At 61.3% G+C, this 25,730-nt stretch overlaps 3 protein-coding genes across 12 annotated transcripts; 2 read left to right on the top strand and 1 right to left on the bottom strand.

Annotated features, from left to right (window-relative positions):
- Positions 1-5,551: 5,551 nt before the first annotated feature.
- On the bottom strand, positions 5,552-20,219 carry LOC310894224 (GTPase IMAP family member 4-like). 6 transcript variants are annotated; one of them, XM_083824083.1, is made up of 4 exons: positions 10,457-10,593; positions 9,585-9,669; positions 8,466-8,511; positions 5,552-6,867 (listed from the first exon to the last, which is right to left on the bottom strand). In XM_083824083.1, the coding sequence occupies exons 3-4, from the start codon at positions 8,485-8,487 to the stop codon at positions 6,221-6,223; spliced, it is 669 nt and encodes a 222-aa protein (XP_083680209.1). In that variant the 5' UTR covers positions 8,488-8,511; positions 9,585-9,669; positions 10,457-10,593; the 3' UTR covers positions 5,552-6,220. The 6 variants fall into 6 exon arrangements, with proteins under 6 accessions (XP_083680209.1, XP_083680211.1, XP_083680213.1 ...); XM_083824085.1 differs by having other exon boundaries at positions 9,585-9,663; positions 10,457-10,563; XM_083824087.1 differs by lacking the exons at positions 9,585-9,669; positions 10,457-10,593 and adding an exon at positions 18,629-20,219.
- LOC310894222 (uncharacterized protein) lies at positions 12,783-18,622 on the top strand. Of its 4 annotated transcripts, none has more exons than XM_083824080.1 (4): positions 12,783-13,498; positions 14,940-15,066; positions 15,384-15,497; positions 15,891-18,622. In XM_083824080.1, the coding sequence occupies exons 2-4, from the start codon at positions 15,033-15,035 to the stop codon at positions 17,327-17,329; spliced, it is 1,587 nt and encodes a 528-aa protein (XP_083680206.1). In that variant the 5' UTR covers positions 12,783-13,498; positions 14,940-15,032; the 3' UTR covers positions 17,330-18,622. The 4 variants fall into 4 exon arrangements, with proteins under 4 accessions (XP_083680206.1, XP_083680203.1, XP_083680205.1 ...); XM_083824079.1 differs by lacking the exon at positions 12,783-13,498 and adding an exon at positions 14,137-14,810; XM_083824078.1 differs by lacking the exon at positions 12,783-13,498 and having other exon boundaries at positions 14,137-15,066; positions 15,891-15,995; positions 16,083-18,622.
- Positions 20,220-22,605: 2,386 nt separating the features above from the next.
- On the top strand, positions 22,606-25,210 carry LOC310894225 (uncharacterized protein). Of its 2 annotated transcripts, none has more exons than XM_083824089.1 (5): positions 22,606-22,807; positions 23,570-23,632; positions 24,540-24,599; positions 24,740-24,814; positions 24,935-25,210. In XM_083824089.1, exons 1-5 carry the CDS (start codon positions 22,703-22,705, stop codon positions 25,067-25,069), a joined length of 438 nt encoding a protein of 145 aa, XP_083680215.1. In that variant the 5' UTR covers positions 22,606-22,702; the 3' UTR covers positions 25,070-25,210. The 2 variants fall into 2 exon arrangements, with proteins under 2 accessions (XP_083680215.1, XP_083680214.1); XM_083824088.1 differs by having other exon boundaries at positions 22,615-22,807; positions 24,731-24,814.
- The last annotated feature ends 520 nt before the right edge of the window (positions 25,211-25,730 follow it).

Genomic DNA, 25,730 nt, shown 5'->3' with positions numbered 1-25,730 from the left:
GTGCCTGAGGCATGGAGCGCGTGCCCAGCCAGCGCCGGCCATGCTGGGGCCGTGCAGGGCAGGCGGAGGGGCTGGGGGTGATCCAGCCCAGAAACCACTGGGTGCTTTTTGCTTAGCACGTGGCTTCTTGTAAAGGGAGTGCTTCAGCCTGCCCGTTTGAGTACTCGGTGCATTCCCGGGCTGCCGGGGAGCTGCGGCATGCACTGCTGCTTTCTCTTTCTGCCTTCAGAAGAGGTCTGGATGCTGGCCCTTTGAGGCAGCCTTATCCAGACTCCCCTGGGGTCCCTCGGGGCCATGTGTTGCTATTGATGGTCCCTGGGGACCGCTGCTGGGGCAGCGGGGACGTGGGCTGCCCACACCGTGTTGTCGAGGCTGGAGGGGAAGCCGGAGCTAATCGTGGGGCTCGGGGGTCACACCGACAGCTGGCTGACACCGAGCCCAGACGAGCTGCTCCTGGCTCTGCGCAGGCTCCGTTGCTCCAGCCTGCAAACACGCTGGGGCTGCGAGCCCTGGGCTGCAGGTCCCCCAGACGGGCTTTTCCCGTAAATGTGCTGAGCTCCGGGCAGTGCAGAGAGTGAAACTCAGAGCGACGGGAGGCAAAGGGAACCTGAGCTCTCGCTCAAAGGGCAGCTCCCTGGTCTCACATCCGTGCTGGGCGGCTTGGCCTGGATTTGCGCTTGGAATTTCCTGAGCCCAGCTGCAGGACCTTGCACTTGGCCTTGTTGAACCTCATGAGGTCCGTACAGGCCCACTTCTCAAGCCTGTCCGGATCCCTCTGGGTGGCATCCCTTCCCTCCAGCGTGGGGGACAGGGTCAAATGCTTTGCACAAGCCCAGGCAGATGATGTCAGTTGCTCTTCCCCTAGCCAGCAGTGCCGTAACCCTGTCACAGGAGGCCTCCAGATTTGTCAGGCATGATATGTCGGATCTGCTCCATGATCTCGCCAGGCATAGAGGTGAGACTGACTGGCCTGTAGACAACCAGGTCTTCCCTTTTCCCCTCTTTACACGTGGGGGTTATGTTTTCCCTCCTCCACTTAGTGGGAAGTTCACCGGACTGCCACGACTTCTCAGCTGTGATGGACAGTGGCGTAGCGACTCCATCCAGTCTCGGGGCGTGGGGCCGCTCCACGCCGCTCGTGCTTGGGGCAGCAGCAGCACCGTGGAATTTGCTCAGGGTCTCGCTGTGGAAGTGTCTGTGCTCCCGAACAACCGCTACGCGTATTGAGGCCCTGCTTCCCAGGACGTGGCTGAACATTGCTCATTGATGGGAAGTAGAGAGTAACTGCTTTTCTCTCTCTGTGCTTCCGCACAGCCTTTGCCTTGTTTTTTCTTTTCTTTCCTTTTTTTTTCCCCCTCTCTCTTTTGTATTAAATTAAATCATCCGTATCCCAAGCCTTGAACTCTTTGTGTCACGTTTTCTCCCCCTTCCTCTCTGAGGGAGTGAGAGAGCGGCCGTGGTGGAACTCAGCTGCCCAGCCGAGTAAAACCACCACACTGCAATGTAGGCTATTACTAGGATGGTAAATAACAAGGTGTGCCAGGTCCAGATAGGAAAGCAACCCCTTCCTCCAGCTCGGGGAGGATTTGCAAGTCCTGAAGTCAAAACAAGCGGTGCCCGGAAGGCGTAGGACCTGACTGAGCAAAAGCTTATCAACCCATTATCTTGGGTTAATTTGGGTTTCTTGGCTGCCAAAGCTCAAGTAGAGTTGAAGCTGGCCAGGAGCATGGGGGACAATAAAAAAGGCTTTTTAAAGTATATTAATGGGAAAAGGAGGACCAGAGCAAACATTGGTCTGATACTTGATGAGGATGGACACCTCACAAACAGGGACATAGACAAAAGAGAGACGTTTAACGCAGTACTCGCCCCTGCCTCTGTCTTCAGCACCAGTGATGGGCTCTGGGGCATCAGCTACCCGCAGCTGGGGGATGGTGACTGCAGGCACGACAAACTCCCTGTTAACCCCAAACTTGTGCAGACTTGCTGCTCCGCCTGGATGCCTCTAAGTCTATGAGGCCTGATGGGATTCATCCCAGAGTACTCAGAGAACTAGCCGATGTCAGCTAGTTCATTGCCATTGCCATTCAGCAACATGAAGTTTAACAAGAGCAAGTGTCAGATTCTGCACCTGGGAAAGGGCAACCCTGGCTATACATAAAGACTGGGGGACGAGGCGCTGGAGAGCAGCCATAAGAAAGGGGTCGGGGGGTTTTGATCGACAGCAAACTGAGCGCGAGCCAGCAGTGTGCCTTGGTGGCTGGGAGGGCCAACCGTATCCTGGGGTGCATCAAGCACGGCATTGCTAGCCGGTCAAAGGAAGTGATCGTCCTGCTCCGCTCCGTGCTGGTGCGGCCTCACCTCGAGTACTGTGTGCAGTTCTGGGCACCACAGGGTAAGAAAAAACTGTTAAAGAGCGTCCGAAGGAGGGCAACAAAGGTGGTATAGGGTCTAGAGGGGAAGACATACGAGGTGTGGCTGAAGTTGCTTGGATTGTTCAGCGTGGAGAAGAGATGAGGGGAGGCCTCGTGGTGGCCTGCAGCTCCCTCGCGAGGGGAGCGGAGGGGCAGGCGCTGAGCTCTGCTCCCTGGGGACAGCGCCAGGAGCCGAGGGACCGGCCCGGAGCTGGGGCAGGGGAGGGTCAGGCTGGGGGTTAGGGAAAGGTTCTGCACCTGGAGGTGGTCGGGCACTGGGACGGGCTGCCCGGGGACGGGGGCATGGCCCCGAGCTGCCGGAGCTCAAGGAGCGTTTGGACACCTCTGTCAGACATAGGGTCTGATTTTTTGGGTGGTCCTTTGGGGACCCAGGACTTGGACTCGATGATCCTCGTGGGTCCCTTCCAACTCAGATATTCTATGATTCCATTATATTAAGTAATCAGTATGTGCTTCATGTCTGGGAGTCATAAATTAACATAGCAGTTTGGTTTAAAAGTTCAGTGTGTAATCAGAATGTGCATCTCATCTAGGAGTCCTAAAAAGACTTTGTCAATTGTCTTTAAGGACCAATTGGAATTAAAATATATACATATATGCATATGTTCAAACACGCATACATAAATATGTCGGTATGCTTATAGACTATTACTGGGATGGTAAATAACAAGGTCTGCCAGGTCCAGATGGGAAAGCAACCCCTTCCTCCAGCTCAGGGAGGAATTGCAAGTCCTGAAGTCAGAACAAGCGGTGCCCGGGAGGCGTTGGACGTGACTGAGCAAAAGCTTATCAGTAAACAAGACGCACATACTGGTTACGTACTGAGCGTGAAACCAAACTGCTAAATTAACTTAAGACTCACAGATGCAAAGCATGTACCAGTTACTCACTTTGCGATTACAAATCATCATGCAAAAGATTTACGGTTTTGATCTTTTAAAGGGATGGCCCCTACACCAGGTCCCTGGGTGGCTGCAGGAGAAACCAGCGCCCTCCCCGTGTGGCTCCTGCAGCACCCAGGCACACTCGTGCCCTGTGCCACCTTGAAACCCTCCCTGCCGGCACAGAGTTTCGCCACCCCCGCCATCCCACCCGTGTCTTCATGCAGCTCCCGCGCTGGCCTCACCATCGACACCCAGCGTGGCCGCGCTGCAGCAGAGGCAGTGTCCCCATGGAACCCTTGCAGCCACCAGGAAGTGGCAGTGGCGTTGGCGGCGGCGTTGGCGGTGGCATTGGCACTGGCAGCCTGGAGCACGGCCCTCGTGGCATTAGGGGGCACGCAAGGCGCAGGCAGCACCAGATCCTCCCATGGGGACACCCGGCAGGGCCTGGCAAAGGACGCGGAGAACCCCGTGTGTCCCAGTAGCAGCACCCACCTGTCCAGAACCCCCTGCTGTGACACTGGGCTGCTGCAGCAGCGTTCTCGGAGACAGAGGCTGGGGCTGCTGGCACCGCTGTGCCCGGCACTGGTGCAGGCACAGGACAGCATTCAGCCTCCTGGCACGGACACTCGGCAGCCTACAAATGCCCGTGCACCAGCCCAAATATCGGTTTCGATCCTGTGCAGCTCTGGAGGTGTGACTTTGGGTTCTGTTGTCCACTTTGCTGTCTGCATTTCAGCGTGAGCCTCGCAGCGCTACTCTGCTTCTAACCCAGCGTGCTGCCCCGGGTCCCCCTTGCCTGTGCTCCAGTGTTTGAATGCAAAAATCGGCTGGAAATGAGAAGTGTGGCAGAGGACGGGAGCAAGCACAGTCTTGGCTTGTTCTTGTGGTGACGCCCCCTACCCACAGCACTGCTGCTGCGCTTAACACAGCGACAGAAACTCCCTGGGTGGAGGTGCACACAGGGCCTGCATTTTGCCTTAATCCTAAGGTTAAATGCTCATTTTCTTGCCATTGTAAGCAAGCGGTGCAAAATTATTACAGGGCTGCTTGCATTTCAAGCCTTGTTCCAGGTCAGCAGAAGTATTCTGTACCTCCAGGAAACGTGTTGGGGCCCTCAGAGTCTCCAGCAGTTTGTGGCACACAGCCCCCAACCCCCTCCCCCCCCAACACACTTCTTTTGCCCCTTCCCTTTGAGGAGCGGCTGAGGGAGCTGGGGGTGTTTGGTCTGGAGAAGAGGAGGCTCAGGGGCGACCTTATCGCTCTCTACAGGTACCTGAAAGGAGGCTGTAGCGAGGTGGGGGTTGCTCTGTTCTCCCCTGTGCCTGGTGACAGGACGAGGGGGAACGGGCTAAAGTTGCGCCAGGGGAGGTTTAGGTTGGATATTAGGAAGAACTTCTTTACTGAAAGGGTTGTTGGGCATCGGAATGGGCTGCCCAGGGAAGTGGTTGAGTCACCATCCCTGGGGGTCTTTAAAAGACGTTTAGATGTTGAGCTTAGTGACATGGTTTAGTGGGGGACTTGTTAGTGTTAGGTCAGAGGTTGGACGCGGTGGTCTTGGAGGTCTCTTCCCACCTAGATGGTTCTGGGGTTCTGTGATTCCTCGCGACCTGCAGCTCCTCTCCTCGCGCAGAGGGATGGTGGCAGCCAGGACTCAGCACTGGATGCCTTCAGGTCACGCTGGGCCGGTTTTAGGATAGCATTGATACTGCTTATGCCACTGGAGGTCACTGGTATATATACATACGCTGATACACATAGAGCGCTACCTAAAACACAACTATTACGCTAACTCTGATAATTTCTCCAGTAACAATTCAACCTCAGTTATTTAATTACTGTGATGTATGGTCTGTGTTTAGCTCTGAAGCAGTTTCTCTCGCTGTGATCGCTCGAGGTGGAGGTCAGTCTGGCGTTCTGGGATTCCTCCCCACTCCTAGGCTGCTTTCCGCAGCCTTTCTGGGTGGGAGAAGAACCTGGGGTGAGGCAGGCAGCCCCCCCGAGCACTCCCCCAGCCCCACGCTCAGGTGTGGCCACAGAGCTTCCCCTGCCTGCTGCACTCGCCTGGCAAGCAGTGAGACCTCGCGCCTTGCACAGCTCATGACCAACACCAAACACCCCAGCTTGGGGGGAGCTGCAGTTTGGGCCTGATCTTGAACGCACCCAGACCATTCTCCACCCTCCCAAACGGCTGTTTCAGCACTGCAGGCCACAGTGCACTGATGGGCGCCTCTCTAGACAGCAAGGCTCAGCATTTATTAGCGTTTATTAGATGAGCATTACATTAGCATTTATTAGATGAGCTTCTGTAGACCCCGCGATCACATACAATTACTCGCATTGCCCAGTCAAGGCAGGGGCAGCGCAGCCAGCGTCACCAGCAGCATCCCACCGCAGAGGGACCAACACTGGCACCACGAACCCTCCCAAACCCCAGAGAAGTTCCTAGAGCGCCGGCTGCCACAGGGAGGACAAGTGGCTTTGATCTCAGAAGCACCGCTCCAGGCTGAACTCTGCTGTGAGGGGGCACATCTCACAGTCCTGACGTTCCCGGTCCTTTCAGCTTGCCGTGCCTTCACACCAGGGAGGAGAGAGTCAGCGCGGTGGTGCCGAAAGCAGGGCAGCGCAGCTCTCTGCCACCCAGCCAAGGTCTCCGGCTTCCCAGCACAACGGGTGGTGACAGAGCAATGCAGAGACAGAGCAGCAGAGGAGAATTACACGTCGTCAGACACCCATTGCACTCTTGGAGCCTGTCAGGAGAGCAATCGCATGGCCCAGGGGAAAATGTAGGTCACTGACAGGACAGGAGGAAACGTCAAGAGAGGAAGGAGAGAGTGATCTTCAGAGCGCGGCAGGAAAGGCACAACAGAGGAAACATTGCCCGTCTGACCAAACCCTTGTTGGCTAGAGTATAGGACAATACTTTTCAAAAGCCGTCCGTGTATCTTTCTCCAGCATTTCTCGCGTGTAACACGGAGCATCTTTGTTCTTCTTTACCAACTCATCAATCATTTTAATGAGGTCTGAAACCTGCTGTTCCCTTGTATTTCCTGTTGCTTTGTTGTTGAAAGCAATGTACCTATTTTCCCATTTTCCTGCCAGCCCCCTGAGGCATTTGCTTGCTGCCACAAAATCGTGGATATCACCTGGCTTCTCCAGATCGTCTGCTCGGGTGAATAACAGGATTGTGTACTTCTGCGCTTCAGTATGGAAAATCTTTGTCACCCACTCAGCCACTTCCTCCTCTTCTTTACTGATACGGCCCAGTTGCATCACCAGGACGATAGCATGCACCCCTCCATAGAGGTAACGAACAGCATCTCTAATCTTTTGAGCTGTTTCTGCATTGGCTTTCTTGGTGTCAAAAAGGCCAGGAGTGTCGATAACGACAATTGGTCTTCCACGGAATAAGGTTTTCTCTTTACTGTAGTCCTTAGTTACTGCATCTGGTGACACTATAGATTCAAATGCCTTCCTACCAAGGATGGTGTTCCCTGTCGCACTCTTCCCACTTCCAGTTTTGCCCACAAGCAGGATGCTCCGCTTGGGTCCTGGGGGAACAAGCAGAGACACGTGTCTGAACCTCACGGCCCTGTGGTGCCGGGACACCCCCTGCACGCCATGATCCCAAGGGCGAGAAGGAAAGGCTTTCTACTGCAAAAACACAACTTTAATTCTCACACTGAGCCACTGCTGTGCACGAGTGGGGACAGGATGGGGCAGGGGCTGAAGCTGTGTCCCAGCAGCCAAAGCAGGGCTTGCTCGGCCCCCGCCAGCCCTGCCCTTCTGCTCGGCTCTCCCACAGGAGGAAAGTTTGTGCTCCAGGAGGAACCTAAACTCAGACAAAGGCTGCCCTGACTAAAAGACCCTCTGGAAAATGGACCAAAAGCAGCCGGGGCAGGACAGAAGCAGGCAGAGGGGGGTTTCTCACCCCATGCTGCGTGCTCACAGGCAGCCAGCACAGCTCGCCTCTGGTAAGACTGAGCCTGCGCAGAGCCGGGAGCAGCTCGTCTGGGCTCGGTGTCAGCCAGCTGTCGGTGTGACCCCCGAGCCCCACGATTAGCTCCGGCTTCCCCTCCAGCCTCGACAACACGGTGTGGGCAGCCCACGTCCCCGCTGCCCCAGCAGCGGTCCCCAGGGACCATCAGTAGCAACACGTGGCCCCGAGGGACCCCAGGGGAGTCTGGATAAGGCTGCCTCAAAGGGCCAGCATCCAGACCTCTTCTGAAGGCAGAAAGAGAAAGCAGCAGTGCATGCCGCAGCTCCCCGGCAGCCCGGGACTGCACCGAGTACTCAAACGGGCAGGCTGAAGCACTCCCTTTACAAGAAGCCACGTGCTAAGCAAAAACCACCCAGTGGTTTCTGGGCTGGATCACCCCCAGCCCCTCCGCCTGCCCTGCACGGCCCCAGCATGGCCGGCGCTGGCTGGGCACGCGCTCCATGCCTCAGGCACACAGATATCGAGGTTCTGGGGCAGGACTTTGCACCCTGCGCTGTGCCTCAGGCCGTAACCAGCCACTGGGGCCCCACCTGCCCTGAACCTGGCACAACACAGCCTAAGGACTGGGAAGATGAGAGGCAGCCTCGGGAAATCCTCGAGCCCGTGGCCTCCCCAGAGGGCCCGTGCACAGCGTGCACAAGCGTGCGTGAGGCTGCACGAGGACGCAAACCCAGCCTCAGCCTCAGCAGCACTGCGCCCGGCTGACTGAATGAGAAGGCGGCTAAAGGAGAAGGCCCTGGGGAGACCTCACGGCAGCCTCCAGTGCCTGCAGGGGCTGCAGGAGGGCTGGGGAGGGACTCTTGGGCAGGGGGTGTAGGGATAGGACACGGGGTGACGGCTTTAAGGCATCAGAGGGTGGGTCTGGGTTAGATCCAAGGCAGAAATCCTTCCCCCTGCGGGCGGTGAGGCCTAGCGCAGGCTGCCCCCAGGAGCTGTGGGTGCCCCATCCCTGGCAGTGCCCAAGGCCAGGCTGGATGGGGCTGGGGGCAGCCTGGGCTGGGGGCAGGGGGCCCTGGGCACGGCAGGGGGGTTGGAACCAGCTGGGCTTTGGGGTCCCTTCCCACCCAGAGCGCTCTGTGGCTCTGTGATCCTGGGATTCTAAGCTCGGCCAGGCTCTGGCTGCCTGCACGCAGTGGGTAAGGCGCTCACCTTTCATCTGAGCGTCTGCCATTTTGAGCCCGCTCCCAGGGGAAGCCTGAAAGAAGAATAAGGGATTTTGAGCGAGGTTTGCCAAAGTCTCCCGTGCTCGCCCCGCGGCGGTAACAAGGCCGATGAAGACAAACACCTGGCAGTCGGGTCGCTAACACAGCTTGCGTGTGTGTCCCGCCTGGTGTGTGTGCACGCAGGAAGTGGTTTTATAACCAGGGGTAAACACACACGCACACACAAGACGGCTGCACACCCGGTGAGGCAGGGAACAGCGTTTGGCAGCCCCCGCACCCCGCGCCAGTGGCAGGGCACGTTTCTGCCAGCCCCGCACAGCCCAGGAGCAGGGGCCGCAGGGGCAGGGGAGCGTGGCTGTGCCTCGCTGCACCGTGGGGGCAGACGGTGACAGCCCGGGCAAGGGCTGCTCCTCCTCAGCTGCTTGCGACCACCTTGGGAGGGGGTCCCGACGCCTTGGGGAACGAGGAGCTGGCAGGGAAACTCAGATCGATCACTGGCAACCCTTGCAATGCTTTGGAAAACCTGCCAAGCTCGCAGAGGAGACGCACGGCCCCTGGCTGGAGCGGGAGCCTATCCCCAGAATTGTCGTTAGTTCAGTGCCCTCGTCCGGCACCTGCACCTCCAGCCCTGACCCTGAGTGGTGTGCAGGGTCTGTCCTAGCCCTGTGTGGTTTGTGGGGTCCGTCCCAGCCCTGTGTGGTGTGTGGGGTCCGTCCCAGCCCTGAGCGGTGTGCGGGGTCTGTCCCAGTCCCTGATCATGCCATGGGTGCCAGCTGCCTCGTCTCCTGCCCCCGTTTCAGCTCTGGACTCTGCCTCGAGTGATTTCAGCAAGGTAAACTGTTTGAAAACTAAGCACAGATTATACACTACTCAAATTAAATTAAAATCACATCATTAAATAATTCAGTCATTACTGGAGGAATTACCCCATCCACAGCAAAGTCACACCAGTTCTCGGCTGTCTCGCCTTCGCCTGCCTGCCAGCTAGCTCAGGCTTAGCAGTTCCTAAAGTACCCCCCAAATGCCGAGATCATTCGGAGCCACTCAGTGCACAGACCGCTCTCTCCGCATGGCTCCAGCAACGGCTGCTGTGCTTGCCTCTTACCTCCTCAGGTCACAATGCTCGGGCCAGGTGCAACACAGTTCACGTCTTGCCCTTGACAGCGTCCTCAGCTCTCTGCTTTCTGTTCCTTGCCAGCACAAGAACGATGCTTCATCACCTAACCACGCGTGGCGGCCCCAGCCCAGGCAGACGATCCACCCGGAACCGTGGGTACCCGCGCCCGTCCTTTGAGCTGGGAGATGCCCATGCCCTGCCGAGGCCTGGATTGCACCAACCACCCTCCGTTTGAGCCTCCGGGGCTCGGCATCATGGTAAGAAACAGACGTGCAATGAAACAGCTAGAACCCTTGTCAGCTGGGAAATACCACAATAGAACTGGCATATAGAACAAACCACAACTAAAACAAAAAGCTGGGGCAAGTACTACATTTTAACACCCCCCAAGAAGATTTTTCTGTCCACAAAACAAGCAAAAAATTAAGAATGGCTTCAGTAATCAGAAAGTATGTGAAAGGGTCATATGGCACGTTTAGGGGGAAATATATTTAAAAGCTTGATTGTAACTTAAATAAATCAATTTCTTCCTAGAAACTTTAAAGCAGGTCGGAGAACTACTTTTTCACTCTTTTGACCAGGATATTCCTATGGTGCAGACACCCTTCTGAAGTTAACGGTCCTGTAAGGACCCAGCGAATGCTACCAGAACAGACACTCCTGAAGACAAGGAGTTTGTTAAATCACCTTTACAGAAATGCAATCAAGATTTCCATTCTCCAGTGACTTTCTGTTCTCACCTGGAAAGAAATACTGGCTGAACTTTACTTAGGGAAGTAATAACCCACTCCCTGAAAGCAGGCATTACAACCTTTTTTTTTCTCCCTGTAATGACAGTAGCAGCGTTTCAGACAACTTACCAGAGGCACCTGTGCACTTTTGTCCCCAAGTTTGAACTTTGCAGCTTCTGATGGTTACAGGTTTTCTTCTGTGTGGCTGCTGCCTGTGAAGTTCGGCAGCATTTAGCGGGAGCGGGAGTAGGAGGGGATTTCGGTGACATGCAAATCAGCTCTGTTGAACAAATGGCCATGGACGAGCCAGTTATGAGCTAGATGATGTGCAAAGTCATTGGTCGCCAAGAACAGAAACTGCACGACAGTTACAGAAATGAGCAAGTAAGGAAAAAAGCTCCTCCCGATGAAGGGTGTTTTAGTTTGAGTACTTCTCGCCACTGCTCCTTCCTCACAAACAAACCCTCAGCTCTGTCTTCCTCCTCCAGACAAGAGCAGGGCTCATGAGGCTCAGGAGGCTTTTACTAGAGCCAGGCTGGGTGTCCGCAAACCAAAATGTAATGGCTCAGTTTTTAAGTTTATGGAGTGGCTGCACCGCCAGTAACAAGGGTGCTGGAAAAGGCTCTCGTTGCCCACGTGAGCACACGGTGAATCCCGAGGTCCATCTAGTGGCTGCTCCTCGGAGGCAGAGCTGTGGCAACCACGATGTTGGGGACCCTTGGAAGGTGGGAATGGGGCAAGATGGGAAGAAGAACGAGCAGCCATTAAACACCTTCCCCCGTGGAGCCGGGGCTGGAGCTCTGCACTGCTGGGACGCTCCCGTCCCCTGCCACCCCCACGCAGCCGCGGTCCTGCTGCGACAGGAACAAGGAGCAGCCACACAGCAGGGACTGCACGCAGACGGGGCTATAGGTGTAAGCAGAAAACCTCTGGCCCAATTCCTGCAGCTGACGGAGGGGGAGGATGACCGGAACCTTTCCACCACCTCCGTCGTAACCGGATGATGCTGCAAAAACATCCCCAGATGGAGAGATCACCGCAATCCATGTAAGCCCTACCAGAAAAAAGTAACCAGAAAAGCTGGTGGAGGAGGTAGAGGGCTCTGTGTTCACAGACATACCACCATCCTGACCCAAAACAGAACACCAGTGTCCAAAACGAATGCACCTGGCAGCATGGTCCTTCTGGCCAGATGAATCATAGAATGAATCCTACAATGGTTTGGGCTGGAAGGGACCTCAAAATTTAGGTTTCAGTATTTAATTTTGAACCAGTTTCTCTTGGTGCAACCGCTCGAGGGAGAGCCCAGAGCTGGAGCAGGGGCAGGAGACGAGGCAGCTGCTGCCTGCATCGTGGTCAGGGGCTGGGACGGACCCTGCATGCTGCCTAGGACCTGGGATGGACCCTGCACACCACTCAGGGCTATCCTGTCACTACAGCCCCTGCCCAAGAGTCCCTCCCCAGCCCTCCTGCAGCCCCTGCAGGCACTGACGGCCGCTGTGAGGTCTCCCCACAGCCTCCTCTTCTCCGGGCTGAACAACCCCAACTCCCTCGGCCTCTCCTCACGGCAGAGCTGCTCCAGCCTCCGAGCATCCTCGTGGCCTCCCCTGGGCTCGCTCCAGCAGCTCCGCGTCCCGGTGCCGGGGGCCCCACCACGAAGGCGGTGCCCAGGTGGGGTCTCACGAGAGCGGAGCACGGGGGGACGATCCCCTCCCTCGCCCTGCTGGCCGTGCTGCTTTTTGGTGCAGCCCAGGGCACGGCTGGTTTCTGGGCTGCAAGCACCCAGCGCTGCCTCGTGTCCAGCTTCTCGTCCACCAGCACCCCAGGTCCTTCTCCTCAGAGCTGCTCTCCATCCGTTCCCCACCCAGCCGGGATCTGGCCTTGGGATTGCCCCAGCCCAGCTGCAGGACCTTGCCCTTGGCCTTGCTGAGCCCCACGAGGCTGGCACAGGCCCACCTCTCAGCCTGCCCGGGTCCCTCTGGGTGGCATGCCATCCCTCCGGGGTGTCAGCTGCACCACCCAGTCGGTGTCGTCGGCAAACTTGCTGAGGGTGCCTCAGTTTCACTGTCCGTGTCACCAACAGAGATGTCAAGCAGCTTTGGTCCCAGTACCAACCCCCGAGAACACCACTGGTCACTGATCTCCACCTGGACATGGAGCCGTTGACCACAACTCCTGGAGTGCCACCACCCAGCCAATTCCTTACCCACCGAGCGCTCCACCCATCACATCCGTGTCTCTCCCATTTAGAGGCAAGGATACCAAGGGGGACAGGGTCAAATGCTTTGCACAAGCCCAGGTGGATGCTGTCAGTTGCTCTTCCCCTACCCATCAGTGCTGGAACCCTGTTGTAGAAGGCCACCAGACTTGTCAGGCATGATTTCCCCCTGGCGAAGCCATGTCGGCTGTCACCAATCCCCTCCTTATTTTCCATGTCCCTTAGCAGAGTTTCCCGGAGGATTTGCTCCATGATCTCACTGGGCACAGCGTTGAGACTGACTGGCTTGAGCCTCCAATGTACCCTCACTTTGTAACCTTGCCTTGGACTGCTGTGAATGAGCTTGGAGCTGAAGAAAGAGAAAAATTAAACAACGCGGCAGCACTGCTGAGACGGGATCTTTGAGATACCAAAGACTCAAGAAGGAAAGTACCACCATGTGAATATACAAAATCCTATAGAAAGACAAACAGGCACTGAAGGTGGCCACGTGGATACGGAGGTACTCAGGAATCTCTGGGCCAAGACGTCAGCAGTGCTGACAGAGCCGGGGCAGGCAGCAGCTCAGCAGCTCTGAGGGTTTAACCCCGGGAGATGCAGACACCAGCCCTGCCCTCCTCAGTGGTGCCACCCGCACACCACAGGCTCCCTGCATGCCCTCTCGGGGGTAGTGAGCATGGGTGTGCACCAACAGCTCGCTAATCATAGCAACGTCCACGTGCTAACTAATAATAACCTGCTTTGCACTTTTAAGCTCTATGCATCCTGGCAGAGTCCTTCAGCATCCAGCTGAAGATGCCCAGAGAAGCCAGCTCACAAAGCAAGGAGGCAGGTGCCTTTGCGACCTCCAGCACAGAGTACTCCAAGTGGAACACTCCAGAAGGAGAATTTAGGGCAGAGCAAACACCAACAACCACCTTGTGGCGAGACCTAAAGGGTCACCCAGCCTGCAGGTATGTGGAGTTTGCAAGAGTGCGTCCATAGGATTCTGTAAAACACAAGCATAGAGACTTTATTTTCTACAACTTCTATTTATTACAGATTACCACAAACCACCACTAGCAAGTAGTGATTAATCGCAGTGAACCACTGTGGTTAAAAAGGCAAATAGATATAGACAGATAGATAACAAAATAATACAGATCGTATCAGGATAGCAATGATATGCAGCATTGGGGAATCACACCAATTAATAATGGGGGACAAACCAACCTTCAAAAAGGGTCCAATTTAAAAAAAAAAAAAACGGCCTCAGCAGAGACAAGCCCCCAGGAACGGGGCCAATAAAAGAAGGGCCAGCATTAGCTAACAGACTATAGCAGTCGCTGATTCCCACTGTCTCTGGCTGTCTCCTTTCTTCAGACTGTTCATCTCCGTCTCAGAGGGGAAGTTCTTCCCCATTCTCCTGTTTTCTGTTTTCAATGCTATCTCAGCATGTTCTCAGTTCTCAGGATGCCGGAGACGATGCTGCCTCAAGGCTGCCTCTGGTTCCCTGGCCGGCAGTTCCCGGCTGGCAGACGCTCCCTGCCCGTAGCCAAACCACCTCTGTAACTGTTCCTGCCACCTTAACAAGAACAATGGTGTATTGGGGAAGGGACGGGGGGGGGGGGGGGGGACACGGACGGGGGACGGGACGGGGACGGGAGGGGGATGGGAACAAACCAGATGGCAGCGTTTGCTTTGTAGCGTTATGGCACATAACGGCTTTAGGCCATCAGAGGGCGGGCCTGGGCTAGATACGAGGAAGAAATTCTTTACTATGAGGGCGGTGAGGCTGGTGCAGGCTGCCCCCAGGAGCTGTGGGTGCCCCATCCCTGGCAGTGCCCAAGGCCAGGCTGGATGGGGCTGGGGGCAGCCTGGGCTGGGGGCAGGGGGCCCTGGGCATGGCAGGGGGCAGCCATGGGTTGCTTTGGGGCCCCTTCCCGCCCAGACTCCGCCGTGAGCCAATGGCGGCCTTGCCTGCGGTCACGTGGGCCGCGGCAGGGCTCAAAATGGTGGCGCCGGCCCCGCCTCCCTGCCGCCATGGCCGCGGGGGGGTACGTGAGGTCCTGCCACACTTCCGGCGTGGGTGGGGCTCCGGCCGGAAGCACGTGAGGGAAGGGGAGGGGAAAGAGGGGCGACGGCGGGACAGGATGCGGGTGCGCACGGCCTACTTCCGGCGCGGAGCCCGCTTCCGGAGAGCGCACCGGAAGTGGCGGGCGCACCGGAAGTGGCGGGCGCGGGCCCCGCGTGGCACCCCGGAGGGCCATGGCCGGGCAGGCGCAGGTAGGAGCCGGGCCCGGCCCGCGCCCACCTCGACGCCCCCGGCCGAGCCCCGCGCCCTGCGGGGCCGGGGGGGCAGCGGGCAGGCGGACGGAGCCCGGCCTGAGCCCCCCCGCACGCCGTTTCCCGCAGGAGCTGCCGACGTTCGAGGAGGTGGCCGTGTACCTGAGCCGCACCGAGTGGGAACTGGTGGCGGAGGAGCAGCGGGAGCTGTACCGCGGCGTCATGCTGGACAACTTCGCGCTCCTAGCCTCGCTGGGTAACGCGGGGCCGCGGGGGGGGGGGGTCGGTCGCCTCCGGGGGGGGGCATGGGGGGCTGTCACAGGGCACCGGGGCTGCGAGGAGCCGCTGCGGGCCAGGAGCGCCACAGCCAGCGCCACACTGCCCATGGGCCTGGGGTGCATTCACGCCGGCAGCGGCTCCGGTGGCTCCCATGACCCTCCCCGTATCCTGGTGTGGTTCCACCCGGGCTTGTCCGACGGTGAAGTGCGGGAGGGGCCGCGTTGGCCGCGCTGAGCCTTTGTTCCCGCAGCCAGTGTTCGGTAACGGGATGCCGCTCTTGTCTCCACCCCGCAGGGTACGCAGGCCCCAAACCCGACCTTTTGTATCGTCTGGAGCGCGGGGAAGAGCCGTGGGTCTGCGCGCCGCGGGGCCCGGCAACATGGGACGGACCTGGCAGCCCCACCCCAGGTGAGAGCCGCAGCCCAGCCCTGTGGCGCCACGCGCCAGGCCCCTCCTTCTGCCCAGCGGCGGGCGGCACAACCCCGTGCTGCCGCCTCTCCCCCTGTCCTGCTCCTTGCCCTGCTCACTGCCTGCACCCGGAGCGTCCCCCATGGCCGCTCCGGGAGGGCCGCAGCTCGGTGCTCAGCCCGGGGGGAACCTCCCCCCGGTGGTGTCTGCGTGCAGGGCGATGGCTGCCCCGCAGACTGCCCTCCCCGCACACCTCCAGCGGCCGCTGGTTGCCACCTCTGGGTGCTGCAGGAGCAGGGCTGGGGTTCTGCGGGGCCCCCTCCTCTGCTGGGGGGCCACAGAGCGCAGGGGCTCCCCTGCCAGGAAGGTGACGTCCCTCCGGTGTCCCTGCAGGATGCGACGAGGACGGGAGGCAGCCGGAGGAGCCCTGCTTCACCTGGTGGCCGAGCGCTGGCAGGCGGCGGGCGCTGGAGGAGAGCACGCAGCCCCCTGGCCACGGTGAGTGCTGCGCCTGCCCCTCCCCTGGGCTCTGCGGCGCGGGGCCCAAGGGATGGAGGCGAACTGTCCCTGCCGCGCTCTTGGCAGGAGGACGGCGCGAGCCATGGCGGCTGCGCTGCAGCAGGCTGCTGAAGAAGTTCGGCGACCCCGGGGGCAAGGCGCAGGCAGAGGCGGCTGGCGGCCGAGCGCCACCCGTGGGAAGCCCCAAGCGGGCACAGGCCGGCTCCCGGAGCGGGAAGGAAGAAGCGGAGGACGACCGAGGGGCGAGGCCAGGCCTCGGCGGAGGCACAGGGCTCCCGCTTCCCCCGGTGCCTCGGCACAGCGCGGCGGATCCCTACGAGCGCCCGGGGCCTGACCGCCGGGAGACGTTGCAGGGCGGCACGCAGGAAGCGCTGCATGCCGCGGGGGACAGGAGCCTTCCCCCGGCAGGGGAGGACGTGGACGGAGCTCCGCTGGGCGACCACTGCTACTGCACGAGGCCGGAGGCGCTGCTCCAGCACGGCGCCGCGTTCCCGCCTGCTCTGAGGGAACACGACTACTGCGGGGACGGCGAGAGCGGAGCTTCCGCGCTGAGGGACCACGACTACTGCCAGGTGTGGACGTTGCCCTGGCAGGGGCACGCCCGCAAAGCCGCCTGCCCCACATGCTGCGCTCGTGCCGAGCTCCGCCGGCTGTGCAAGAGGAAACGGCGGGAGGGGCGTGACGGCGGGAAGGGCGCGCGAGCGAGGCGCCGTCTCCGGCCTTGCTTCAGAAGCTTGCGGCTCTCCCGGGGGTACTTCTGCGCAGACTGCCTCTTTGCGCCCACCCTGCCGGCGTCTGCCCGTCCCGCTCGGGCAGAAGACCCCACCAAGGACGCTCGTGGGGTGTTTTGGCCGTCTGCGGAGTGGGCGACCGTGATCCCGCAGCCTCAGGAGGAGCGGCACTCAGGGGGGGGGACACCAGAGGTGCCCTGTACCCCCGCGGCCTCTCGTGAGCCGTCAGCGGGGGAGGCACGGGGCGGAGCGGCGCGACCCAAGGTGTGGGTGCGCTACAGGGCGCGGGGCAGGCGGCCCCCCAGGCCTTGGTGGGACCTCGCCAGACGCGAACTTGTTGCCCCGAGCCAGGCGTCGCTCTGCAACGCGTGCGACGGGGCCATGCGGACCAGGAACTGGGGGCTGTGCACCGTGTGTCTGAGCTCAGCCACGTGCAGGGCGCGGAGGGGCCGCCCCCGCTTGCCCCGACCGGCGGCTGAGGACCTCAGCCCCATCAGCCGCGCCTGCCCTGCGCGGGGGAGCCCCCTGGCAGGGCTGCGCAGGAGGCTGTCCGAGAGGCGCACCGAGGGGAGCGGTGCCTGAGGGGCAGCGGAAGGGGGCACAGGGCGGGAGGGGAGGCGCGAGCGCCGGGGAGGCGGTGGGGACAGGGAATGGCAGGATGGGTGCAGAGAAGAGGCAGGGGAGCACAGAAACGGGAGAGGGAGGGCAGCTGCGTGTCAGCAGGTTCATTCTGTGATCCCGCTGCGCCTGATCGCTGTGGTCTTCCCATCGCATGGCTGCCACCCAGAGCTGAGCACACTGTGCGCTGGCTGCGGCGCTGGCCCCGGGGACCGAGTGCCGGTTCCAGGGGTGCTGGGCTCTGCTCCGCACCACCGGGACGCGGGAGGCACGCGGCCTCCTGCAGCACCCGTGCGCAGCTTCCCCCTCTGCTCGTTTAGGCAGCATGAACAGGGAGACGTCTGATGGGGGGACTGATAACCTCATTTAATTTAACGAGACCCTGCAATTAGCACTGTTTTAAAAGCGCAAGGGGTCCTGCAGAGCCCTGCAGCATCGCTGCGGGGGGTGTGGGGGGGGAAGCAGCCTCATTGCAGGGGGGGCTGCAGGGGGCACCCTGAGGAGAGGCTGGGGCTGCCTCGGGGCACAGCAGCCCAGGGGGCGGCACCTCGGGGCGAAGTTTCGGCAAACACCGAGCTACAGAAACACACGAGAGCAGGGTGAGGGGAAAGCAAGGGGGAGAAAGGGCGGCACGGGGGGTGGGGATGTGGAGGAGGGGACGGGGGTGCTGGAGCAGGGGCTGCCCGCCGCCCATGGGGTGCAGCTGGGGGGGGGGGGGTGCGCGTCCTGAAGGAATGGCTGCAGCCCGCAGGGAGCCCGCACTGGGGCAGGAACGGCTGAGAGGAGCCCTGGGGGGTGCCCACGACCCCCGTGCAGCACCGGGGGGGGGGGGGCAGAGGAGTCCGGGATGAAGGAGCGGGATTGAAAGGGGCTGGGGGGAGGCGCTGGGTGAGTTCCCCCCCCCCCCCCCCGTGTGTTTTAATTGCCGATAAAACCGTTTTCCCCCCCCAAACTGAGTCTGTTTTGCCACGGGGAACGGGGTGGGGGGGGGGCTGACGGAACCCCCGAGGGCCCGGGGCCGGCGGGGACCCCTGGGGATCACCGGGCCCAACCCCCGGGGGCTGTGACGCTCCGGGAGAGACCCTGCGGCTCCCCCATGCAGCCGCAGCCACCCCCCCCCAGGGCACGACGCTGCCCCCGCACCCAGCCCAGGCCCCCGTGACCGAACGGTGCCAGGCGGGGACAGGGCTGAGGCGGCGCCTTCGTGAGGAAGGCCCCGGGGGGCTCCCGGTGCGGCCCGGCCCGGCCCCGGCTGCCACTGACCTGCCTGCGGCGGCCCCTGGAGCTCGGCCCGCAGCAGGGCCCCGGCCGCGGGGGGGCTCCGCGGGGTCCAGGCCGGGCCCCGGGCTCCCCCCGTTCCCCTCCCGTCGTCCCGGGTAATGGCGGCCACCGCGGGGCCAATGGCTGAGCGCCTCTGCGGTCACGTGGGGCGCCGCGGGCCAATGGCGGCAGCCTCCGGTCAGCCGCGCGGCGAGCGGCCGCCACAAAATGGCGCCGCCGGGCGGAGCAGCCAGTCGCGCGGCCGGCAGCCCATCACGTGCCCGGGCGGAGCTCACCGTCCTGCCGGCGCGCGGGGTTGTGGGCTGCGGTGTCACTTCCGGGTCGCGGGGCGGGGCGGGCCGCGAGGAGCGCGAGGCGGGGTTTGCGCCGGAAGTGCACGGGCGGATGTGACGGAGAGGGCCCGCTCGGCGCGCCTGTTGCCATGGCAACACGGGGGCAGGGCCTGGCGGGGCCGGGTGCTCTGGGACCGGCACCAGCGGACGGCGGGACGTGGGCCTGTCCCGGCCCCGGCCTCGGCCTCGTGTTCTGTGTCAGGCCGACTGTGGGAATAAAAATGTTTTTGCACAGAGTTACATTGTTTAGGGGGAAGGAATGTGGAATTGAGATGTGCTTGCAGCAATAAGAAAGCTGAACGTGAGAGGAGGCTGTAAGAATTCCAGTAGATACAATAGGCTAACGGGCACGTGAAAGGAAGCCAAAATAATCTTAGTAAATAAGACAGGTAAGGGGCACGTTCCATATCTTCAGCTACCTATTGTGCAAAGAAACTGAGGCAGGGAATTCTGGGATTCCTCACGAAAAACAGTCGTGATAGAAAACAGGAAACATTTCCAGAACCAACTGAAACCGAATCTGCAGTTTAAGCAGAAGCTGAGAAGCTTATGAGTCTGTGCTGAGACGAGAGGTCAACCAGCGGTGACGAGGAAGACTCACTAATCTTCATCCCCACAACCCCTGGCGACCACTACCAGAAAACACTGCACAGGCGTGGATAGCAGGAATCTATGAAAATGATTCCCTGGAACTAATTTTAATACAAACGGGGATAGGTCATGCATATGTACAGGCGTATCGAGAAACTTCATGCATATGTAACTCTTCGCCACATATAACCAAGGCAAGTGCTGCGTTGGGGTGCGCACGACTTTGGTGGGACTACCCCCCGTGCTGCCCAGCGCTGAATAAACATACCTACTTTACAATCTTACTGATTGTGGAGTTTGCTTTCTGCACGTCGAGCAGACAGCTTGTAAAACGCAGGCAACCAGACTCCTTAGAGCAATTAGGTAGAAATCAAGGTGTAAGAAACATTACCACCTCAAAGAGTCAAAAAATGTCAAAAGATATTTGACTTATAACCGGCCAGCAACTGAACGCTGTGTATTGTCTGTGAAGCACCGGATAGATTGTGAACCTGGATTACCCAGTCATGGGGAAACAGGAGGGTCCTGGTCACCGAGAGGAAAAAAAAAAAAGTATATACACTGCGTTATGGAACTAGTAGGCGCGCTCCTGCTTGTGGGACACCTGCCATTGCAATCACGAATAAATTACTACTTCACTGAGATCCTCGCCTGAGCCTACGTTATTGGCTACGGAGAGTTTCTCACACGGCCATGGTGTGAGAAACAAAGCAGTGTTTGTGCACCATGAGGTGGTTTCTGGTGTGAATCCGCTCACTTCGCATATCAAGCGGTGACCGCGCAGCATGGCACTGGCACGGCACTGGGGAGGGCGTTAGGCAGATAAGGGGAAGGTCCCACTGTCCCAAAACAAGGAGGATAGCTCAGAAAAAAAACAGGACGAGCAGTGTAAAATCAGTAATCATGTTTAACTCTTAACCCAGGCTGCCTTTGATCAGGGACAAAATGCTCCTTCTGGAAGAAACAAAGGAAAGTTGCCAATAGCAAGTAGCCTTAGGTTGTGCTTAGGTGACGTGACCATTTTGAGAAACAAGGTTGTGTTTTTGCAATAGAAGTTGTTTTTGCAGTGGAATATCCACTAACCTTGCATATTCAAAAGTGATCGTGCAGGCATGACAGTAGCATAGCACTAATTAAGCAGATAAGGGGAAGGTCCCACTGTCCCAACATAAGGAGGATAGCTCAGAAAAACAGGATGAGCAGTATGAAATAAGTAAAAATAAGAATCACGGGCCCTCTAGTCACAAGAGAAGAAGGAAAAAAAGGAAAGGGAGAAATTAATGGCTGGTCAAATAAAATTGTACCTATGTAGTATAGAAGGGCGTCGAGTAGGTTGTGAACCTGCAGTGCTCAGCCAGTGAGGAAACGGGAGAAATCAGGTGTCGGGTAATAGGGGATATAGGGTTATGGTAAACTTGTACTGTGCGCTCCTGCTTGCAGGACCCCCACCATTGCAATCGCGAATTAAATAGCTTCACAGAAGACCTTGTATGAGCAAATTATTGAGGTTTTTCTCACAACAGGATGGCTGTAAGAGTAGGTGGGGATGTGCACAACCTTGCAGCATCTCCTTCTTAAACCCACTGCACGAAGCAGCGCCGCGCAGCACATCCCGGCACCAGGGAGCCGGCCGTGGCAGCCAGCTCAGGCCCGGTCACTGCGCAGGGCTGGCCAGGGTGATGCTGCCATGGAACCACCAGAGGTGCCACGAGGAGCCTCGGACGTGCGGGACGGCACTGAGGGACGTGGCAGCAGTTACCGAGATGCAGGGCAGTGCCTGCGTGAGCTCTTGGACCCCGTGGTGGTTTTACCCTGCTGGGCAGCTGAGCTCCAGCACAACCAGCCTCTCACTCCCCCTCCTCAAATGGAAAGGAGGAGAAAATGTGATGGAAAGGTCTCAAGGGCTGAGATAAGGACGGGGAGATCACTCAGCAGTTATTGTCACGGGCAAAACAGACTCAGCACAGGGAGATTAATAAAATTTATTGCCTATTACTAACAAGCTAGAGCAGTGAGGAACTAAAAGCAAACTACAAACACCTTCCCCACATCCACCCTCTTCTACGTCCTCCTCACGAGCGGCGCAGGGGAATGGGGGCTGCGGTCAGTCCCTGACGCTTCGTCTCCGCCGCTCCCTCACGGTCCCTCTCTGCCCCTGCTCCCCGTGGGGTCCCTCCTGAACTGATCTTGCAGGGGCTTCAGGAACTGCTCCCACATGGCTCCGTACCACGGGGTCCATCCCCCAGGAGCAAACTGCTCCAGCACGGGTCCCCCACGGGCGGCAGCTCCCCCCAGACCCCCTGCTCCTGCGTGGGCTCCTCTCCACGGGCTGCAGCTCCGGCCCGGGGCCTGCTCCTGCGGGGGCTCTCCATGGGCCGCAGCCTCCTCCAGGCCACATCCACCTGCTCCACCGGGGGCTCCTCCACGGGCTGCAGCGTGGAGATCTGCTCCGTGTGGGACCCATGGGTGCAGGGGGACAGCCTGCTCCACCAGGGGCCTCTCCACAGGCCGCAGGGGAACTGCTGCTGCATGCCTGGAGCACCTCCTGCCCTCCTGCCGCGCTCCCCTGGGGGCTGCAGGGTCTCTCACGTTTCTCTCTCCTCTCTCCCAGCTGCTGTGGTGCAGCAATTTTTTTTCCCCCCCCTTCCCTAACTCTGCTCCCCCAGCAGCACAGCCGGCAGCACTCGCGGCCCAGCCGTGGCCCTTTGGGGCAGCCGGAGCCGGCTCTGCTCTGACACCGAGCAGCGGCTGGGCCCGGCCCACAGGGACCCCCCCCCCGCAGCCCCCCACTACCAGACCTTGCCATACAAACCCAATCCCCCCCCTTGGGCCCGCGGCTCCTGGGGCTGCCCTGTGCCTGGGCACCGGGTGCTGGTGCCCGCCACCAAGAGCAGAAGGGGACGGGGAGGTGGGGAGGTGCTGGCAGACCCGGGAGGTGGCGGGGCTGGCAGGGGGGGAGCTGGCCCGTGCCTGGCCTGGAGAGGAGCAGCCCCGCAGCCCCCCCAGCCCCTCGCTGCTGCCCTCCCGGCCGGTGGGTGGCCGCTCCTGAGCTGGGCGGCCGCAGGGGCCAAGGTCCAGGCGGGGAGCACCCGGCGGCGGCACCGGGCAGCTGATCCGTGCCCCGCACAGCGCCATGAGGCTGCGGCTGCTCTGCGCCCTCGCCGTGGCCCTCCTGGCCGTGGCCGGGGCCGACCCACGGGACTCCAAGAAGGGGAAGACGCTCACGCGGGACAGAGAGGTTGGCGGTGGGCAGAGGGAGGAGGCCAGAGCTGGGCAGCACCAGCCAGGAGGGGAGGGAGGCCGCAGGGAAGCGCCGCGAGGAGGGGGAAGGCCCACGGCACGGCGTGGCGGCTCTGGCACCGCAGGGAGCGATTCCCCCCCTGGCATTGTCCCCCCGGGGGACACCGGCCGCTGTCACCGGCACCGCGCACCGGGCAGGGCAGAGCCCCGGGGAGCGCCGCTCTCTGTCCCTGTCCCGGTCGGGTGCTGCCCTGGGCAGGGCTGGCCCCGAGGATGGGCCGGGGGCAGCGGGGTCTGGCCGAGCCCCTCGTCCCAGGGGGCTGCGCCGTGGGGGGGGGGGGGGGGGGGCGCTGGGGCGTCCCCGGGGCCTTCGCTCTGCCAAAGCGCTGCTGCCGCTGCCGCTTGCACAACCAGCAAACATTTCGTCAGGGGTTGGCGAGGGGCTGAGCGGGGGCAGAAGGAGCGCGGCCTTGGCTCCAGCGAATCCTCGTCCCCTTTGCCTTCCTCCTCTTCCTCCGCCGCCATCCCCTTGCCGCCGTGCTCCTCGCCCCTGCCCTGCAGCGCCCCGATCCCACCATCGACGTGGGAGGGCGGCACGCCACCGGTGCTCCTGCTCCCCCCGCATCCCCCCGCTCCATCCCCTGCTCTCTGCCCCGTCCCGCTGCGGGGCCAGGCCGCGGCACCCCCTGGCAGAGGGCACGGCGGTGCCGGCGCCGCTCGGTCCCCACGGGGACCGCTGACTGACGCCTTCCCTCCGCAGGCGGGGACGCGCGGCGGGGGCCGGCGCCGGCCGTGCTCGGGGTGCTTCTCTGTGCTCAGCGAGGTGAGCGGGGAGCAGAGGTGCTGGGGGGGACGGGACGGGAAGGGACGGGGATGGGGATGGGGATGGGATGGGGATGGGGATGGGGATGGGATGGGGATGGGATGGGATGGGATGGGGATGGGGATGGGGATGGGGATGGGGATGGGGATGGGGATGGGATGGGGATGGGATGGGATGGGATGGGATGGGGATGGGATGGGATGGGATGGGGATGGGGATGGGGACGGGGATGGGGATGGGGACGGGGACGGGATGGGGACGGGGACGGGATGGGGACGGGGACGGGATGGGGATGGGATGGGGATGGGGACGGGGATGGGGATGGGATGGGGATGGGGACGGGGATGGGGATGGGGACGGGGACGGGGATGGGATGGGGATGGGGATGGGGATGGGATGGGGATGGGGATGGGGATGGGGATGGGGATGGGGATGGGGATGGGGATGGGGATGGGGATGGGGATGGGGATGGGGAGGGGAGGGGATGGGATGGGGAGGGGATGAGGAGGGGATGGGGATGGGGATGGGGATGGGATGGGGATGGGATGGGGATGGGGATGGGGATGGGGATGGGGATGGGGATGGGGATGGGGATGGGGATGGGGATGGGGATGGGGATGGGGATGGGATGGGGATGGGATGGGGATGGGGATGGGGATGGGGATGGGGATGGGACGACCCCACACATGGGCAGAGAGCAGGCACAGGGCTCACACACAGGCTCGTGCTCACCCCTGTGGGGGTGGCAGTGGGAGGTCTGTCCATTTGTCTGTCTGTCCTTCCATCTGTCCGTCCCCGAGGGCTCAGCCTGCGGGTGCCCCTGGGGAACCCCTCTGTGGGGAGCCCCCGGGGCACCTGGGACATGCGCCCCTCGCACCGCTCCGTACCCCCCCCCCCCCACCTGCAGGAGTCCACGTCCATGGCCTGGAGCACCGGGGATGTGGACGAAGGCCCCACGGGCAGGCGGGTGAGTGCAGGGCGGCGCTGCCCGGCCCCGGGGCATGGCCTGAGACCTCCCCCTGCCATGGCTCCGGCAGGGCTGGGGAACACAGCCCCCCCTTCCCCATCGCCCCCTGCCTGGCTCTGACATTCCCACAGCGCGTCCAGGAGCGCACCAGGAGGGAAAGCGAGAGACCCGCCCAGGTGGCACAAGGCCGCGGCCACGTCCCGCAGCTCGGCCAGGTACCGGCACCGTGGGGGCCCGGCATCCCCTGCCCCGGCTGCCGGCGGCACCGAGCCCCTGGGGACGGGCACCGCGGGCGGTCACGGACACCCCCGAGGTGACCCCGCTGTGTCCTGCAGGAGGCACCGGGCGCCCACGCGGCGTGGGCGGGAGAGGCACCGGTGACCCAGCGCGGACCCACGCGAGGACAGAGCCGGGGGTCCCGCCGCCCCCTGACCGCACCGCGGGGCCCCGCTGCCCCCCACCAGCCCTGAGGGGAGCTGGGGGGGCCCTGCCGTGTCCCCCCGCTCAGTGGGGCCACCCCAGCACGCTGCTGCCCCTGCACCCCAAAATTTTCTGCAGGGGTGTCCCCACCCGCTGCGCGGAGCCACCGAATAAAGGCACCGAGACAGCCCGAGTGGGTGCGTCTGGGGGGGTGATGGAGGGACCCCCGCTTCCAGGGGGGGAGCCCCCCCACCTGCCCCCGCTCAGACGCTGCCCTGGTTATGCCCCCAAGGGGGGCACCGCGCCCCCCAATCCGCACAAACGGGACCCAGGCTGAGCTGGTGGCCCCCTGCGCGTGCACACCCACACCCACACCGCCAGCCCGGCCGGGTGGTCCCCGGCGCCCCCCACGCCCCCCATCCCGCGGGTGCCACGGTGGGCTCGGTGCCGGCACGGGGACGTGGCCACGGGGTGCTGAGCCAAGAAGCTGCCTGGCACGGAGGGACGGAGGTGGGATGCCGGGGGGGAGTCTGCCTGCTCCGATGCACGGCTTTCCTTCCACTCGGGCACAGCCGAGCCCTCCCGTGCCCCCCCTGCACCGTGTGTGGGGTCCGATCCTGCCAAGGAAGAAGGGGGTGCGGGAGGGGACGAGCGCCCCAGCAGCACCGGGACGAGGGCCCAGGCAGCGCCACGCACAGCCCCGCAGCTTGG

Source organism: Anser anser (assembly GCF_964211835.1).
Source record: "Anser anser genome assembly, chromosome: 2".
Lineage (NCBI taxonomy): Eukaryota > Metazoa > Chordata > Aves > Anseriformes > Anatidae > Anser > Anser anser.
This window is presented reverse-complemented; position numbering and strand designations above follow the sequence as displayed.

Bases quoted from the DNA above. Each gene is read 5' to 3' on its own strand.
- LOC310894222 (XM_083824077.1), top strand. From the start codon at position 14,793: ATGGCCGGGCAGGCGCAGGTAGGAGCCGGGCCCGGCCCGCGCCCACCT. The intron at 15,067-15,383 runs GTAACGCGGGGC...TCCACCCCGCAG, and splicing joins CGCGCTCCTAGCCTCGCTGG to GGTACGCAGGCCCCAAACCC. The intron at 15,498-15,890 runs GTGAGAGCCGCA...GTGTCCCTGCAG, and splicing joins ACCTGGCAGCCCCACCCCAG to GATGCGACGAGGACGGGAGG.
- LOC310894224 (XM_083824087.1), bottom strand. From the start codon at position 8,487: ATGGCAGACGCTCAGATGAAAG. The intron at 6,868-8,465 runs GTGAGCGCCTTA...TTGTTCCCCCAG, and splicing joins GGCAGACGCTCAGATGAAAG to GACCCAAGCGGAGCATCCTG.
- LOC310894225 (XM_083824088.1), top strand. From the start codon at position 22,703: ATGAGGCTGCGGCTGCTCTGCGCCCTCGCCGTGGCCCTCCTGGCCGTG. The intron at 22,808-23,569 runs GTTGGCGGTGGG...TTCCCTCCGCAG, and splicing joins CGCTCACGCGGGACAGAGAG to GCGGGGACGCGCGGCGGGGG. The intron at 24,815-24,934 runs GTACCGGCACCG...TGTGTCCTGCAG, and splicing joins ACGTCCCGCAGCTCGGCCAG to GAGGCACCGGGCGCCCACGC.